This window comes from Ictidomys tridecemlineatus, chromosome 4, assembly GCF_052094955.1.
Source record: "Ictidomys tridecemlineatus isolate mIctTri1 chromosome 4, mIctTri1.hap1, whole genome shotgun sequence".
Lineage (NCBI taxonomy): Eukaryota > Metazoa > Chordata > Mammalia > Rodentia > Sciuridae > Ictidomys > Ictidomys tridecemlineatus.
In genome coordinates this window covers 76,612,881-76,632,567 of record NC_135480.1, presented here as the reverse complement: position 1 = coordinate 76,632,567, position 19,687 = coordinate 76,612,881, and the positions used below count along the sequence as shown (strand labels likewise).

The 19,687-nt window shown below is 35.4% G+C and overlaps 1 protein-coding gene across 1 annotated transcript in view; it reads left to right on the top strand.

Annotated features, from left to right (window-relative positions):
• The window catches only part of LOC120889673 (putative N-acetylated-alpha-linked acidic dipeptidase), a 133,761-nt gene extending 130,745 nt beyond the window's left edge, over nucleotides 1-3,016 (top strand). The window contains 2 exon segments of the mRNA XM_078045127.1: nucleotides 1,155-1,247; nucleotides 2,827-3,016. Of these exon segments, the coding sequence (XP_077901253.1) occupies nucleotides 1,155-1,247; nucleotides 2,827-3,016 (283 nt within the window).
• The last annotated feature ends 16,671 nt before the right edge of the window (nucleotides 3,017-19,687 follow it).

The following is a 19,687-nucleotide window of genomic DNA, read 5'->3' as shown; positions in this document are numbered from 1 at the left end:
GTAGTATCTTTCCAACATGAAGGATTGGCCTGAAGATTAAAAATAATATATTATGTTAGCATTCAGAACAGTAATTACTAAATGTCGTTATTGTTAAAAACAACATAAAAATTAAGAGCAAATTAAACCAATGAATAAAACAATTATTCCTTTTCTAGTTTGTAAAGTAAATTATGACACAAGCAATATATTGAATTCAAAACTCATTGTGAAACTATTTAGGACTGTTAGATTACTTTTGATTATGCTGAATTATTTTTATTACAATAACAACCATACCACCAGCGTTTGCAATACAAATTTTGTGGTATTGTTTGATACATTGTAGGCTTTCCACTACCTTTGAAAGAACACAAAGATACCATCTCTTATGCTCACGAAAGTTTATCCTAAATAACAAGAAAGCTGGGAATGTGGCTCAGGCGGTAGAGCGCTCCTCTGGCTTGCGTGCGGCCCAGGTTTGATCCTCAGCACCACATACAAACAAAGATGTTGTGTCTGCCAATAACTAAAAAATAAATATTAAAATTCTGGGGCTGGGGATGTGGCTCAAGCGGTAGCGCGCTGGCCTAGCTTGCATGCGCCTGGTTTCGATCCTCAGCACCACATACAAACGAAGATGTTGTGTCCGCCAAGAACTAAGAAAAAATAAATAAATATTAAAATTCTCTCTCTCTCTCTGTCCCCCTCTCTCTTTCACTCTCTCTTTAAAAAAAAATTCTGTCTCTCTCTAAAAAAATGAAAAATGAATCATAATAACAAGAAAATGTCATGAATTGTCACTTAAAAATATTTATAATTTGCCTGGCACCTAACAAAACATTTATAAATTGTCTCATTTAAATATTGATATGACTTCCAAAGTAGATAATTAAGATTCCTAAGGTGAAAAACGCCTTCCCCGAATTCATTTTCTTAGATTTACCACTTACTATTTCGATTTACATAAAAATGACTATCAAATGTTTCCTTTGGCACAAGTCACTGCTTCCATAGTTTCATAAGTCTCAGCAAAATAGAATTTTATAAGATATCAAAAATATGATTATTACCTGTTGTTGTTATTAATTTGTGCATTATAGGAATTTTAAATATTTTTGCTTGCTGGGTAATAAAATTTCATGCACTTATACCTATACTAATTACCTTTTTAGCCTAATATTTTTGAGGATTATGAATGATCAGCTGATGTTTCTGGAACGGGCATTCATTGATCCTTTAGGGTTATCAGACAGGTCTTTCTATAGGTAAGAAAGAAAATATGACTCTTCACTTTAATATCACATTTTAAAATGTTGTGCACTGTGGAAAAAAATACAAAAATTGATTTCTTGCAAACTAATAGAATATTTCAAAATATATATAGTGTCAAATATACTATATTGGGTTTTCAAATAATATAATATGAGTCTTATATATCTTTCTTTTTAGCATTTTTTTGACTGATTATAAAAAAATGTTTATTTTAGGAAATGTAAAAGATTCAGAAAGACACAAACAGAAAACAAAAATCTCTCCAATCAGGTTTATATTTTCTTACATGATTTTAGCCCTTGTTCTATTTTAAATATAATTGTTTTTATATATATGCATGATAATAATAAATTTAATAAACATGCATTAATATGTAATAAATATATATTTATTTACTCCCTAAATTTGTTATTAAAGGTTTTTCCACCTAAATTTTGTCAAATGTGCTTATTTCTGATAAGTACCCACTGCCCCCAGGTTGCCCATACTGTGAGTACTGCAAAATGTGTTATGTTATGGAACAGCCAGAAGTGGCACCACCTTTCCCTGTAGGGACTGTCAAAAGGTCAGGAGTTGGGAGAAAAGGCATCATCCAAACAGGGTGACTATTTTGCCAATGGTAGCATGGTTGTGTCTCTTTAACACTTTACCTTGTTACTTTGCAACTTATCCTCTTTCAGGGCTAGCACATGACCTGGCTTAGCCCCTTCAATGAAAGTCTTCTTTCTAGGTCTTGTAAACATTACAAATGGTTTTTAATGATTCTTCATGCCTTGAGCTAAGCATTAAGTCACATTTAGAATATGACTTTTTAAAAAATAGAAAAAAGTTGGTTGGCTGGTTTTAAATGGGAATTTAATGATCACAGCAGTGTTATAAGGCCAGGGGTAGTGTGGTGTAGTAAAACTCAGTACTTATTTTCTATGCACATTAAGACAAATAATTTAATTACAGTCAGTTTCGTCCTCTGTGAAACTAACAGCAACTTTGTAGAATTCACTTTTAAGAATTAGAAAAATTGGCCAGGTATGGTTGCTCACACCTATAATCCCAGCAGTTTGGAAGGCTGAGGCAGGAGAATCACAAGTTCAAGGCAACTTAATGAGGCTATAAGCAACTAAGTGAGGCTCTGTCTTAAAATAAAATCTAATAGTAATAAAGTAAAATGAAAAAGGGCTGGAGTGGTCTTAGTGGTAAAAGCCCTTTGGATTCAATCCTCAGTATAAAAAAAATTTAAAAAGAAAGAAAAGAAAAGAAAGAAAGACTTACAAAAAATTGTAGTAAATTCTTGAAGAATACTAAGCACAATCTATACCAAGTAATCAGCAGTTGTTTATCCTTGTTGCTACTGGTGTTAGTCTGAACAACTTTGAGCTATCTATTTAAAGTAAAAGTAGTTAATACATATTTCATAGACTAGTCTTTGGAGACTAGTGAACTTATAAGTTTGCTTGCCAAAGAGCTTACTCAAAGTATAAATTTAGGAATATGAGATCCAAGATTGTATGGTGCTCCTCTTTCTTTCTTGTATGTCATTTGTGCAACTAACAACAAAGAATTTTCTCTTGACAGGCATGTCATCTATGCTTCAAGCAGCCACAACAAGTATGCAGGGGAATCATTTCCAGGAATTTATGATGCTTTGTTTGATATTGAAAGCAAAGTGGACCCTTCCAAGGCCTGGAAAAAAGTGAAGAGACAGATTTCTATTACAGCCTTCACCGTGCAGGCTGCAGCAGGGACTTTGAGAGAAGTAGCCTAAGAGAGTTCTCTAGAAACCTCAGATTGAATTGGTATGGTATATCAATTAATAAATTAAGAAATAAATGCGAGAGTTTTTTTTTTTGTGTGTGTGTGTGTTTACCTTGTTCTTTGTTTTTCTTCCTGGGGACAAATAAAGAAGAAAATAAATATTTTTATTCTGTAATTATGTAATTCTAAAATAGAAAAGTTGGACTGAGTATTCAATGTAAAGAGAAAAACTTAATATAATAACACTCTTATCCAACATTATCAGGAAATCAAGTCAGATGCAGCCGTTTCAGATCTAATCACATTACTGCACACATGGAATTCCATCACTCTGTTATGGAGCACATGGGAACAATGCATGAAGCTGCTCTGCCCTAAAGCCTGACCCTGCTTTTGGGAGATTCTGATCTAATCATGTTTCTAGTTAATGTAGTCACTCTGGACCACAAAGGATAATTACTTTTGTATGAATATTATATTATATATATAAATATTGTATTATAAATCATGTATAATATTATGTATAATATATTATATATATTAATATTGTATATATAACATATATAATCAAATGAACATTTCTAAATCCAACAAGAAATATTAAGTAACATTTTCAATAGTTTTGTAACCCACGTTTTGCTGCCCTGTTGTGCCTTTTGTGCCAGACATAATCACTTTTTAAAATTTTATGTTTATCTTTTCTCAGTCTCTCTTTGTTTCCAACTCCCTCTCTCCCTCCCTTTCTTTCTCTCTCTCTTTTTCTTTAGTACTACTTGAGATTGAAACTAGGATTCAGAGGCACTCTACCTCACTGAGTTACATTCCTGGTTCTTTTTTATTCTTCATTTTTTTGGACCAGGTCTCCCTAAGTTGCCAAGACTTGTGTTTCTAAGAAACATCTGAAGTGAGTAGCAGCTCCAAAGCTCTGAATGCAGGATAAACTGAGCATATGTTTGTTCCTCATTCATCCATTGGTGCACTAAAGTTGAGAGAATGTCTTCCTCTTATCACTATGGACTTCATATTTCCTATGGAACAGACTTAAGTATGCCCGGACAGGAGATGAAGCAAAGAAAGTCTGCATGACAACTCATTAAGACTGATGGCAATGACTGGACTGATGTGACTTACCCTGATAATTTTGTGACATCATCAGTAGTGACAAGACTAGAGATGATGTCCATCTGATCTATCACACCAGGGATCACTTTGCTATTTATTGTAGTAACTTGGGAACTCCAATATAAGTTGTGGAAAGTGACGGAAGATCTTTGTAGGTAAAAAAAGAATCCCTTGTCTGGTTATCTACAATGCTCACACCATTTGCACCCTGATCTCCTCATGGAAGAATATAGTGATCTGTATGGGTCCTGGAGGTGCTAACCTGGGAAGTCCTGCTGTGATCATAGCAGAGAGACATCCTGGGTCTTTTGATATGATTCATGGGAGTGATACCATCTGGCTTGTCAACATATTTGTTTATGGCAAAAGGGACAAACTATGCATTTTGCTACCCCAAGAAAAGGAATCCTTCTGTCCATTGATGAAGAAAGAGACTGGTGGCCAAGTAAACTAGTAGTGAAATGGTTTCTAGTGGCATGTTGGAGAATTCTCAATAATTAAAGATTATACAGTATGATAAATTGCAAAGATAAAAAAATATAAGTATGTTGCTCAGAACAAGGCAAAACAATTCTGACCTCAAGCCCAAAACAAAATTTTGACTTTGTGTGTGTGAGTGTGTGAGAGAGAGAGAAAGAAACTGTGTAAAATTACCTAAAGGGCTAAAAAACCCCATGGTTTTTAATGTAAGGTGGCCCTATCACTAAAGTCAAAAATTATAGAAGGAAAACAGAAGGTTTCCCTATACAGCCATCCTGATGAACACATGCAATGTGCTAGTGTAGCTTCATTCAAAGAATTTTATGCTAATGTTCAGTCCTCCATAAGTATTAATATAAAAATATAGATGGTTCTATATTAAATATTAGAACATAACTTTGAAATAAATTGTCCAAGAAGCTTCTTGCATCTGAAGCTTCCAATTGAAGAGACTGGCATATGCCAATATTGTCTTTTCTCTACCAAGGCTAACTCTGCCAATCCCTAGAACAGTGCCCCACTCAGAGCCAGAGCATCCTATCTTCTTTGTTAAATCAGGACATATTCTTTGCCCTTGAGCCCTTTGATTCTCATTTTCCCCTCTGGAGAGGGTGTGAGTGAGCAGCCCTCCCACAATGACAACTGTGCTTCATCTCAGAACAGATTCTCAGTATGGGAAGATGCAGATTCGTAATGTAAAAGGATGACTGCATTTCATAAATACCTCACTGCACTGTCTCCAGGGGTCTTAGTTGCCAGGATTAATTAAGAATTGTTGCTCTAATTCTTTGTTTATAAATTGATTACATGATCTGTAACAAATTTTGGGTTAGCAAATTAATGGCTTTGTGAATCTTTTTGGACACCATTATTATTTTAATAATAACTAAACATTAATTGGGCACTTATTTTATGGCTGGAAATGCATTAATCCTGGCTCATTTACTACTCATAACACATTTCTGATATACTAATTAACAGATAAAAAACCACACATGGTGAGACTAATTAATTTGCTTAACACCAGCCAATAATGGAGCTATTCTAGAGGCCCATTCATAAAACCAAAAGGTACCATATTAAGTTAAACATTGAGCTTTACATTCCTGATACCTATGGTTAGTATGTTATTTGTAACTGAGTAGTTGTGAATGCCATACTTGAAATATAATCACTCATCATTCCCATCACACTATGATTTATATTACTTCATAAATCTTTTTTGAGAGAGAGAGAGAGAGAGAGAGAGAGAGAGAGAGAGAGAGAGAAAGAGAAGAGAGAGAGAGAGAATTTTAAAAAAATATTTATTTTTCAGTTTTTGGTGGACACAACATCTTTATTTTTATTTTATGTGGTGCTGAGGATCGAACCCAGTGCTCTGCGCTTGCCAGGCAAGCATGTTACCACTTGAGCCACATCCCCAGCCCCTGCCCATAATTCTTATTATTATGATCTTATATAATTTCTTATTGAGTTTTCATGTTTATTCTATATGTAAAATGTACATAATCCATTCATTTTGTTGAGGACTAATTGCCCTCTTAGGAAATGTCCTGAATCACATTGGATTTGCAGAAACTGACCTTTTGGTAGATGACTAATAAATTCAAAGTGCTGAGTATTTACCATTTTGTCCATTAACACTGAAAGTCAGTACCAGGTTATTATAAAAGAAAGTGCTAAACATATTCTACAATACATATAGGCTTTTAACTCACCATTTGTAAAAATTAAGTAGAAAAAATTCATCTAAACTGTTCTGTAGGTTAAAGGATGTTCTTTCTGTTTCTTGACCTTTGAAGTTCTACAAGCATAACCTTGCCTAGATTGTTCAGGTGCTATCTTCTTCCATTCAACACCGGCCTTCCAGAATCCTCCTTTGCTTATTGACTTAACCAGGACATCCTCTGTAAGGCTAAAGCTGCTGGCCTCAAGGGATTCTTAATTCATATTCACCCAAAGGTAGAAAGTTCCTCTAATATATTTTAGCTTAATTACGTATTTGAATGCCACTAGTTTCTGTTAGTAAGAGTCCATTTCTATCATGTCCCACACCATCTAACAGGCCAATATTTTCACAAATTGAAGTCTATTACCAACATTCACCATGATATTTATGATGTTGAGTATTTTTATTTTGTTTCTGTTTAACCAAGAAATTTAAAATTGTACTAAGGGATTGGGGATATAGCTCAGTTGGTAGAGTGCTTGCCTAGCATGTAAAAGGTCCTTGGTTCAATTTCCATCTCCACAAAAAAAAATAAAATAAATAAAATTGTGCTAAGGACACAATTGTGTAAATTAGAGAATCATGTGTAATCAATTGGGAACACGTAATGAAATATACCTTATGGATTTTTAAAACCCTTAGTTTGTAGATGCAGCTTGAAAGAAACACTATTTCAAAGGTGTTGTTTGACAGATCATACTCATGTATAAATTAAAAGCTCTGACAAGAAAGCAGCAGAAACAATGCTTTCCTCTCATAAATATGAATGGATCACCCTCAATCACTTTTAAGACAATTTACTGCATTTTTTTCCCCTTTTAAGGGGAAATTTGTTACCTGATTCTCTTTTTATACCTTGTGGTTGTGAGAATTTAAAAAAATATGAAGGGGCACTATATCAATAGAATTTAACCAAGAAAAATGAAAGCATGCAGTGCATTTTAAGCAGAGACAGTTTAATGGTAAGTATTGGTTACACTGGTGAAGGAAGAGCTGAAGGAAAAACACAAGCCATAAAGTAGCATCACTGGGGATCTGCTACCATCCTAGATGGGAGGGAGAGTGTGACATTACCTACCCTCTGAGCCAGGATGGTGGACACAGGCATGGAGGAGATGGTGCCCTGCACAGGAAAAGAAGAAGCCCAGTGATTTCTCCTTTTTTTCAGTGAATATTCTTCCAGTCCTTGTTGGAAACCAGCTTATGTAGAAAACTGGGAAACTCAGCCCTCAATGTCAGACTACCAGTGATACAGGGCAGAGTAGAGGGGAGACAAAGAAAGCTTCTGGGGTCTTACAAGTCCCTGCCTCATGCAGTCAGTGCTTATTAACACTGGGCTCCTATTCTCTCCTCCTAGGTAGTTTCCATGCAAACACATGGATTAAAGAAAAACAATAATGGTGATATTTTTAATTGACTAATATTAAGAATGCATCCAAAAATAAATGCTTGAAGAAAGTATACAATATTTAATGCAACAATTATAAAATATAAAAGGCCTGACTGGATCCTTTCTTTGAGGCACAGTGCTTGGCATGATTGCCCACTGCAAGTGACTGCCAAAAGAGCATAGAAGAGATTTTGAACCCTGTGTTCTGTGTCAAAACACAAGTGTCACTTCAGCTTATTCACTTCAGTTGTCTTTTACATGTGTGGGGATTTTTGAACTCAAATCTTCCTTTCTAGGTTTCTTAGATCTTTCTTTGTCATTTCCTAGATTTTGAGAATTCACTTCCCACCTTTCACTTCATTTTCCTGCACTTTAAGATGAGGTGGTCAGAAAAGGGTTCTCTGTCGCATGCAGTCAGCCTTCCAGTCCTCAAGGGGGTGACCATGCAGGTGCTTTTCTCCCAGACCACAGAAAGCCCTTGGTTTTCCTGGGTCAGATCCCACCCTGTGTGTCCCAGAGAGGACTAAGAATTTCTTCAGAGAAACCAAGAAGTGTTTGCTAGCCACTGGAAAGGCTCCAATACATTTGGTTTTCCTTTTGCTTATTCCATTGCCAGGAGTCCCCTTTTTTCTGTGCTAGAAAGTCAGAGTTGACCTCTAAGGCAGCTCTGACCTAGGCAGAACCAAAGGGAGGAGGAACCAGGAGGTCTCACTACCGGCCCGAAGCCAGACCAAAGGGGACTCTGAACTAACAGTATATGCATACACATTTGCTGAATCCCAGATTTTAATTTTTAAAATTATATCCTTCCAAATTTCTAAAAAGTGATTATTGTAAGGGTAGAAGTGAGAAACAAATATCAAGCTTATTTAATGAATTTGTGTGGATTGGGACAAACTCATATGTATATATTTTCTGAAATAATGCAATAAAGTTGAATTGAATCTGGAGTGAGAAAGAACTGAATTCAGGTCTTGATCCTATCCCCCTACTGGTGGTCTTGGCTTCTGGACTGTACAGTAACCCCTGTCTCACAGCAGAGTTATGAGGTGTGATGTGAGTGTGGATCCTGAAAGCCTTGCACACATTGTTTGGCCAGCCCACTGCTTTAGGTGCTTAATAACTGCTAAACGTGAAACATCTAAGAAAAAAAAAAAAGAAGGAGGAAGTATGAAAAAAGGAGAAGCAGGGCAGGGAATGAGCTGGGGGATGGGGATGAGGGAAAATGTCTGGATGAGTTATTAAAGAAAAGCAAATCTATGTCATACAAACTAAAGCAAAATTTTACTAATCATTTCAGAAAATGCTAATCTATCTATCTACCTATGTATGAAAAAATCCAAAATCTGTCTCTTAAAAAAGATTAGTTAAATTGTCAAATTTATAGGACTCATATAAAAAAGGGATAGGGAATTCTAATTAAGAATTTAGGACCAGGAATTAAAAAATCAAATGCACATGCCCTCAGAAATTAATGTAAGAGGATTTTTTTTTCAAAAATTGTATGCTGACACAGTTCACAATTTCGATGAAATGAACAGATTTCTTAAAAATGTATTGGTCAAAAGCTGACAAAAACCATATGATATTAGTGGTATGATTTTTATTAAAGAAAATTGAACCATTATTTTAAAACAAACAAAAACCTCATAAAAAATTAATGATATATATCAGTGAATCCATCTAAACATTTAGACAGAAATACAAACTTAGACAAAGTCTTCCAGAGAATGGAAAAGAGAAGTAATAATTCCCAATTTATAAATTTTATATCTTAGTCTGACAAAGGCTTTACAAGAAATAAAAACTATGATACAGACTCTCATGTAACATAGATGCAGCATTTCTAAACAAGTTACTAGCTCATCAAATTTAGTTACAGATTAAGGCCAAAGATGCCATGTTCAAATGGAATTTTTTCCTAAAAAGTGTAACTTAACATTGGAGAGTAGAATGAATATAAATAACCACAAAACAGAAAAAAACAACTGATATGATTCATTGTTGGTTCATAATTAAAAAAAGGTTTCAATCAATGAATCAAAAAGAATAGTGAGCTTTAATAATCTAACAAAGAATGCCTATAAAATCTTACAGCCAAGTATCATATTTAGTGGAGAATTTGAAAGCTTGTATATGGAGTGTGGGTGACAGGAGGGTATTGCTATCACCAACCAGGTTCACCACTGTTCTGGGTGTCTCTGTCATAGCAACTAGACAAGAAAAGAGTCATAAAAAATAAATCACGCATGGACTAGCAAGAATTAAATCTACCATAATTTATAATGTATTATATTACACAGAGCTACCATAATTTGTAAAATTATGGTGTTTGTGTCATTTTATTATATCACAAGCTTGTGAGGTTCTAAAACTTCCCCAAATCCATAAACTATTAATTAGGGAAACTAAAAGCCTATGACTGCACATTTGTGTTGTTTCCATTAAGCATATTAATAATAGCAGGTTGATTATTGACCTTAGTGTCTAGTATTCCAAAAATCTTTAAGTCAGAAGTTTCATTCAGTAGTTGAAATGCAGATGACCAGGTGAGTCTGAGTGGGGCTATTTTTCCTAAACAAGTATTCAGAGATATTTTTTGTTATCTGGGTAACACTGTCAACAATTTAAAACTTCTTGCTTTCTGGTTAAAAAAATGCCAACTGTATCTCACCAACTACAATGAGTTGAACCTGAGATTCATCACTCATCATCAGCAAAAAACTTATATTGCTCCACTGAAGATTTTAATATGAAACCAATTGATGAGAGTCTGACAGCAGCTAGACACATGTGAAATCCACATTGCAGGTCAGATGTATGTGTTCATTCTCATGTCCTGGCTTCTCATAACATCCCCCGCCTTTCCCAGTCCCTGATGCAGGAGTTGAATAAACCCAAATTAGATTGAAGGTTGCCACCAGAAGGCAGAGGATCAGTGGAATGTAAACATTAATGCATTGGGCATTTTCTGGGGAAGTGATGAAATTTTTTTCTAGAATTAGTTACAATGGTTGTACAATTCTCGATATGCTAAAAATCATGAGCAAATCACATTAGAAGAATGCTCGCCATGAATTTATATAAATTTATCTCACTAACATTATTTTTAAAGCTATTCCTGATATTCTAGTAAATGCTTCACAATAAACAAGTTTATGAAAATAAATTTCAGTAAGCAAATTAATACATTCAATGTGGTAGATTATTTTTGTAGCCATGGAATAACTGTTTCTTAAAGTTACACGTGCCCACAGATGTCATACACACTCTTGTTGTCTGACTTGAGTGGGTCTCAGGACTTCAGTTTCCTGACATGGGAGCTCACCAATTAGTACTCATGACACTTGACTTCATAGGGAACCAAGGCAAAGGACAGGCTCAGAGGAGAGGTAAAAAAAGGAAGGAAGGGAAGTAAACATCATACAAGCTCACCGTTCCATTGTCATAATCTAGAAACACCCTAACCCTACCCAGAGGCCTTTGCATATATTGAATTAGGGGTGGGGTATTGGTAGAGAGACTGTAGTGCCTGTTCCTCTTCAAAGAAAATATGAGAAACACCCATCAAAATCAATACTTTAATCAATATTGATTGTTCTGGAATATTTAAAATCACCCAGAATTCAGTTGGAAGAGCTCAGCACCTCTACCTCCCAATAGTGCTTACCTGAGGTGAAGGCCTGGGTCCCCCTTGCAGCATAACTCTCTATTCTCTGGGTATCTCTAGGTACACTATGCTGGTCATCCCCAAATGTCACACCTCTGACATCCTTAATACAGCTTGTAGTGTCAGCAACTTCCTATTTCACAGTACTATTAACTACAGAAAGACAAAACTCCAATTAGGAAATGGTACCATGTAACCTTGTTGTGAGAGGCAGACGATCTATGTTTAATTATTTCTTTATTTGTCTCTTATCCTCATTAATAAGAGCAGAGTTCAGCCTCACTCAGGTGTGAAGCAGGTTTATTATGATCTCTGCAGTACTCACAGCTCCTTCCCATAATGGAAAGAGAGAAAAAGAGAGAGAAAGAGAGAGAGGGAGAGAGAAAGAAAAGAAGGAAAAAAAAGGAAGGAAGGAAGAAAGGAAGGAAGGAAGGAAGGAAGGAAGGAAGGAAGGAAGGAAGGAAGGAAGGAAGGAAAGAAAGTAGGTAAAGTCATATCGATGTGTGGAGCAGCAATTTATTTTTGTTTACCTCTAGATAATTTGTTTCATAAAATATGAAATCCTTACTTTTGTAGAAAACTGTAATTCTGTTTTTTCTTTAATATTGTTAAAAAATTCATCACTTTGCTATGATACAGGTATTCATTATGATATCAGCTGTGACTGTTACATTTCCAAACATCAAAAATTACATGACACACAATATATGCACATTTCAGCAGTTTCTGAAAAGAATGTTCTTGCTTTGCCTTATCTGCTGAGACCCTGGTTCTAACCTTACCTGGATTTCAGTCTTCTGCTGTGTACAGACCTGTTTTCTAGTATGGGATTAACACAATTTTGACATATTCACAGATCACTTAACATTCATCTGTTTAGAAATCTATCTGGTAGGATTGGAATTATTCCACTTGTGACAATTTTACCTTTTCTTCCTTTTTGCCTGACAATCATTTTTGTCAAAAGTTTCTGATTTATGAATAATATATTTTTGTAGAAGTTATGATAAATGAAACTATAATATAGAACAAATTAAAAACCACTATTCCATATTCAAAATTCCAAAATTAAACTAAATAAACACAATCGTTTGATTGGTACTTTGAGAAGTAAGCATTGTATCATTTCATAATCATATAAGCTAAAAATTCTTTTTTACAGTGGCTGTGTTCATATATAACTAAAGTGTGGTCTTAATTTTGCATTTGCAATCTGTAAGTTAAAAGGTCAGTCGTGGTCATTGTAATGTGATTATGCAAGGAAGGATGGTACAAACATCCTAGAAAATCATATACAAATTTTATGTCAAAAATTTTAAAATTGAAAATGGGTATTCCTCATTTCAGAAGCCACTGAAGAAAGAAATTGAGTCCTGACTGCCAGACAACTGTTTCTTACCTCTGAAGCTATTCAGCATGTCCAGGATTCCAGTGATGTTCCCTGATGTGAGCTTTTGGTTCTTTTGCTTAGCCATTTGCATCTGCAATAACTTAGTCCTGTAAAAATGACAAAATTTTTCCATTTGGGGTTAATTGAGTATACATTTTATTCTACACTTCTATGGATTTAAGAAATTTTACCATTTTTTTCTGAACTTAATTTATATCAATATCTAATGTCTCTACTCTTCTCTGACATTATACAACTTCTAAAATTATTGAATGTATTTCCCTCCCTGCATTCCTCACTGGACTTTGGGCAATACAAAGATCCTTGGTATCTTACAGAAAGCAGAAGTTCAGCCTTTGGGACTCAGTCCACAAACGTCACAAATGATATACTCAATGGGGTCTAAAGGGGAATGTTCCTTAGAACAGGGACTTTGATCATCTCTGCCAATGGAGGGTATTTATTACAGTATGAAAGCCCTGATCCTGAGGGTTCTCAGGCAACCCTTTCACTCTGAGTTCTGCCTATACCTAGGGTGTTCTGTGATAGACAGGATCTGGACATTACTCCAATGAGAATGAAGCCCCCTCCTCTTCCAATCCTTAGGGAACATTCCTCTTTCCTTTTCCCCCCAATAGAGTGTCTCCAGTGTGCTCCAACTCTCTAGTTCTCAAGAATATTGGTTATCTGGGTGCCTTAGAAAAACACTCTTTATTATCTTGTTTAGCTGGGGCTTAAAAGGATAGTAGAAATGGGTGAAACAAGCCCAGAATGAGTATGTATATTTAAATTCATCCACATAAGTAGGAAATTTCTGACACCAAAAATCTATTGCCTTAGACCTCTTTTCAGACAAAATGCTAAATAGCCACATAGAAAAATGTTAATAATTCAAAACATATATTCTCTATCAACAAGAAAACAAATTTTTCAGAAATCAGAGATCATGGTGGAAAAATGCCTTTCCAACATGCTTTAAAATTCCTGCAAGGAAAAAAAAGAGTTCTAACTCTAACCCTAACCCTTTAGTATTGTTTGTTTGTTTTAAGAAAGTAGTTTTTCTTCTTTCCCTGTTAAGTAGCAATCAGAGCCTATGTTGATAAGAGAAACTCACCCATGAGAGACATCCTTGGTGTGTCCACTGAGAAGGAGGGAGTTCAGAAAGAGGCTTTGCATTGAGGCAGTGGGGCCCAGGTTCCCTGTCCCTCACCTCCCAGTTTTATTCTCAAGGAGAGGTCTGACCAAACTGACAACAATTTAAACTAAACAAGAAAGCACATAAAAAGCAGAAAGTATGGGAATTGGTTACCAAACTCTGCAACTTTGTCTATACATGGACAAATCCCCAGTATCTTCAAAAATTGCTTTCTGGCAAGACAAGAGAAGGTGGTGAATTAGGTAACTTGATTTGAGAATTAACCCAATGAAGCTAACCTTCCCCTAGCCAGAGTTTTCTGTAGGAGTAGTCTCCTGGGAACAAAGAAAATTATTTTTTCCTATATTATCTAACACAAGGTGTAAAATTTCCCAAGATTACCACAATACAGAGAAACAAGTGATTGGCCCAATGTAGGGATGTGTGTGAAGGCGCACCTGTGTTTGAGCTGAGCACAATGGGCTCTGCAATCAACATTGCCTAGACAAGAATTCCTTTCTCTTAGAATGGACCTTCCCTGGTCATCTGGAGCAATTCCATGTCAGGCTTGTGGCACATCTCAGTCAGCTCTCTGCACATTTCCTTCAGCCTTTCTGTCTGTTGGGTCATTCTGATTTCACTGTCCCTGAGTTGCTGGAAAATTTCCTTTGCTTTTCTGTTCTGTGTTGTCAGTTGAAATCCCTCCTCCTTAAGAAGAAACTGATACATCATCTGATATTGAACTTGGATCATGTTCTTCCTTAAAGCCACATAGTCCTGAAGAGAGACTCATTTAAAAGGATTACATGTACTTATTCTCAAGAGAAACCTTAAAAGTACAAAAATTTGTTCCTTAACATTATCAAGAAAATAATTTATGGATTAGAAGAGAGGACCTAAAAATAAGCCCACACATCTAAAATCAACTGATTCTTGATAAAGGTACTAAAATCAAACATTGTTTGTTTTTATTATGTGAAGATTTATTCTGTCATATAGTATTCATCTCTGAACAGTTTTTGTGAGAGCAATAGAATGTAAGTTTCATAAGCTGAATGGTGGATGAATGCCTTTTTGTTCTTTTTGTAGCAGGAATTGAACCCAGGGGTATTTTACCACTGAGCCACATCCCCAATACTTTATATTTTTTACTTTGAGACAAGGTCTCACAAAGTTGCTTACAGCCTTGCTAAATTGTGGAGGCAAGCTTAGAAATTTCAATCTTCCTCCCTCCATCCCCCAAGCTGTTAGGGATTACAGGTGTGCCCTACTCAGCAAGTGTGTATGAATCTCTTACAGTTGCACAGAAAAGCCTGGGGCTGGGGCTCATTGGTAGAGTGATGGCCTGATCTAGGGAGCTCTGGGTTATAGTGGAACTGAATTGAATCCATTCCCACCACCATTAAAAAAAAAAAGAAAAGAAAAGAAAAAAATCTCATAAATTTTCAACGTGGTGACGTGCCCTAACTATTCCAATCCAAGGTTTATTTTAGTAGAGGAACTGATGACAAAAATTAAGTAAAAGTGGTAAGCCTAAATTCCATTAAAAGCACATGTGGGCACACACACACACACATATATATATATATGTGTGTGTGTGTGTGTGTGTGTGTGTGTGTATGTATATGTATGTGTGTGTGTTTGTGTATGTATGTATATGTGTGTGTGTGTGTGTGTATACATATATATATTTCTATATCATAGAATGCCTCTTCAAAGAAAAGTAACAGTTTGAAGTATTTGGAAACATGACATTTTCTTTACTATATATCTCATCTGCAGCTCTTCGGATCATAAATTGGAGATATGTTTTCATTGTCTTCCCCTACCTTTTTTCCAAGTCATTAAAAAATTAAATTGTTGACACTTTTTAATGCGCTTATAAAGCACTCAAAGTGTAACATCCATGTGTGTGATCATAAGTTCACATATCGTTTTTGATCTCTTAAAAAGAGAATTCTGAATGCATGTGACCCCAAAAAGTTAAAAATGAAATCAGTATTTCCAAAGTCAAGGTAACCCGTTGCCCCCTAGCGGTCAGATTCCGCAACTGCAAAGGCTACAATTTCAAAATCACTCTTCAATCCGGGGTTCCACAATCAGTTCCTCTTGGGCATATGGCTACATTCACATCCATATTCTTATCTTTAAATTTCGGTGATCAAATGCAATCCTGAAAGGTCCATGACCTACAAGTTAGTATAAAAATCTCCACATGCTGAGCAACACATATCAGGTGGCTGATTTCAGGACACTGTAAAGGATGGCCCTATGCCATCAGATTTCAGGCTTCTCTGGGAAGTCTTCTGAAGGACCAAGGCTTTCCCGGTTGCCAGATGCCATACACTGTGATTCCCAAAGTGTGCGTGCAAATCCATTTCCTCGTGAACACCACACTTAGCTTCTTCAACCCAACTCCCCAGACACGTTCCAGGTCATCACTCTCTTACTCCACATTTGGATGACCTGAGCCTCCTCTAGGAATAGCAGCTCAGATTCCTTCTCAGTCTTATCCCTGCTTCTATTTTTACTTCTATTCTCTTGAGCCATAATAAAATAAGAAATGCTGCTCTAGTTCTTTGTTATAAACTGATTATACATTTTATAACAAATTTTGTATTTATAAATAAATGATATAAAATCTTTTAGGATTTTTTGCTGTCTTAATGACAGCTAAAACTTTATAGGGTGATTACTGTGCCCCAGGTAATGCATTAATCCTGACTCTTAATATTCATAACACCTTTCTGAAGTGCTAAAATTATGGAGAAATTAATTTTTTAAGAATGAAATTAAGCTTGAAAAAAAGAAAAAGAAGATTTAAAAAATTAAGCTAGGAGAGAATAAAGAGCTCAAGACTACCTAGTAACCTAACTATGTCTTGGGATTAACTCAGAAAATCAAGTATAGAAGAACTTAATTAAGCTTCTCATTAATATTTTCCTTCTCTAAAAACCTGAAACCAGAGTGTTACTTAAGACTGAGGACTAGAGATTGGCTTGGTGCTACACACCTTTAATTCCGTCAACTCAATAGGCTGAGACAGAGGATTGCAAGTTTGAAGTCAGACTCAGCAATTTTGTGAGATTGTAAGCAACCTAGTAAGACCTGGTCTCAAAATAAATAACTTTAACAGGCTGGAGATATAATCCAGTGGCAAAGCACCACTGGAACCAGTTTCCAATATTATGAACGAACAAAAAATATACATATAATCAAACAACTGAGAACAAGAAAAATACTTGAGAACAAGAAAAACACTGAAGAATAATTAAGAAGCTTTATTGGAAGCAGAATCATTCATTATTCCTCTAACATGTTGATTTCTATTATTTCATCATTTTTAGTACAATATGGCTGTGTTTATGTGTGTGTGTGTGTGTGTGTGTGTGTATCTTATCATTTTCTTATCTGAAATTTTAAAAAATTCAATCCATCAGATTTAGGGCAGATCTTTCTCTTTATGAAATTACCTATGACACTTGGGTTTTATAAAAAACAGATCTTTGGTAGATGCCAAAGACACACAAAGTGGATGAGCTTGAAAGTTTACATCTATCACACTGCCAAGCTCCATCTCAGTTTATAACAAAAGAAAGTCCTAAACGTAACTCTGCCACAGGTCTGCTTTTGGTTAACTAAACATTTCTTTAATTGAGTAGAAAAAATTTACCCCAAATTTAGTGTAGGTTTGAGAAGGCTTATTTCCTTAATACTTTTGAAGATACTCTACCACTTAACTACATTTCTATAGCTGAGGTCAAATGCGTGCACCACCATGCCATACAATGTTTTTTACTGTTGGTTCAGTGGTAAGAAGTACAAAGAGAGAGAGAGAGAGAGAGAGAGAGAGAGAGAGAGAGAGAGAGAGAGAGAGAGAGAGAGAGAACAAAAAATGAAAAACAAAAGAAAGAAGTATCAGAAACGCAAGAAATCAAAATCACTCAGATAATTCAAACTTTAAACACCAGTAGAAAATTAAATCAATGTTTACTTGAGATGTTATTGTTGTTAAACAAAGTATTATTTAATAAAATAATTGTTTCAGTTAAAATGTCTCTTTGGAAAACCTAAGTCTTGTGAACTTTCTTGTGTCTTACCCCAAATCTCATCAAAGTTGTTTACTCTATTATATAAAGCCAATCACTGTGATCTCATAGTGTGATCCAGCACTTTTAGAAGAGGTAACCTATAGTGGGTGTGGTTTTAGGTGAGTCTCAGGTATTTAAGAAGGGCACTTCTATGGAGAATGGTTTTTCCTCTGAGGTTCCTCTAAGAAGCAGCTCAAATTTTCAGCTGCTGAGCTTTGGAGACCTGAGTGTTTCTGACAAATTTTCCTCACTTCCAAACGTGAGTTTTCTTAGAGCAGACTCTGGTGAGTTGGATACTTAGAAGAAAGGCTTTTCAGTTTACTTTCTTTCCTAAAAATTGTTTGAATTTACTTTTCAACTTAATTGGGTTTGTCCAAGTAAAAAACCTACTTTGTTTTTACTGATATATATATATATATATATATATATATACACACCTTTTTAAAAGTATTTGTCTCTGTAAAGTTATCTGAATAATTTTTATTCTATTACCTTGTGTTTTATTAGATTTTCCAGGTCTGAAATGAAATATTTTTGCAGTTTTATCAAATTTAGAACCCATAAAATGCTTAAAATGTTCAACATATTTTAGCATGTAATAGTATTATGCACATCTATTTAGATTTTTTTTAGTGAGTACCAAATATTGCATTCAGAGGCACTCATCCATTGTGCCATGTCACCAGCCATATTTTGTATTTTTTTTAGAGACAGGGTCCTATTGAGTTGCTTTGTTCCTTGCTTTTGCTGAGGCAGGCTTTGAACACTCCATCCTCTGGCCTCAGGCTCCAGAGCCGCTGGAATTAAAGGCGTGTGCCACCATGGTTGGCTTAGAATTTTAAGGTATAGATTTAATTGTAAATAAAATTCACATATTTCTTTGTTTTTATATGATAAAGTTGTCAGAGATGCTCTTTTATATACTCACCTAAGAAATATGTCTGTGGGCTCACAACTACTTGCTGCAGAAGTAATAATATGACAAACATGAAGGGATCAGGGCCTCCATGTGATACTGGCAGAGTTCACATTATGATTAATAATATTTTTTTATATAGTCTAAGTTTCTCAGGCTGTCCTTTAACTCCAGATCCCACTGCCTTAGTCTCCCAAGTGGTGGAATTACAGGTGTGCAAAACTGTGACACCTGTTATTTGCTCATTATTACAAAAAGAAAAGAACAATGGAAAAAATGTGAGAACGTTTGTTTATTTACTCATTTTTAGAAATAGTGTTTTAAAAAGAATAAAACCATATTGCCACTCTACCAAGGTTGATCTTTAAACCTGGGTGCCTCCCCTCCTGGCATACTTCTCACCAAGATTCAGCTGTGGGAATGCAAGGGTTTTAGAAGGAATGAGAATTTGTACCTGATCTTTTAGTCCTCCAGCATACACATATGTACATATACAATTTACGATCTGGTAAGTTTTCTAGAAGTGATCTTGGATTTGAAAAGCACAGCTGTACTAGGGGTCCATAATTGTCAAAAACAAAGACTTTATTTCCAATTCTAAATCAAATTTTCTAACAGCATCCATTTCTCTGTAAAATATGAAAATCTGTATTTATTAAGAAGATCTGAGCAAGAGTTGTGGCACATTCCTGTAATCCCAGGCACTCAGGAGTCCAAGACAGGAGAACCACAAATTTGAGGCCAGCCTCTGTAAGTTA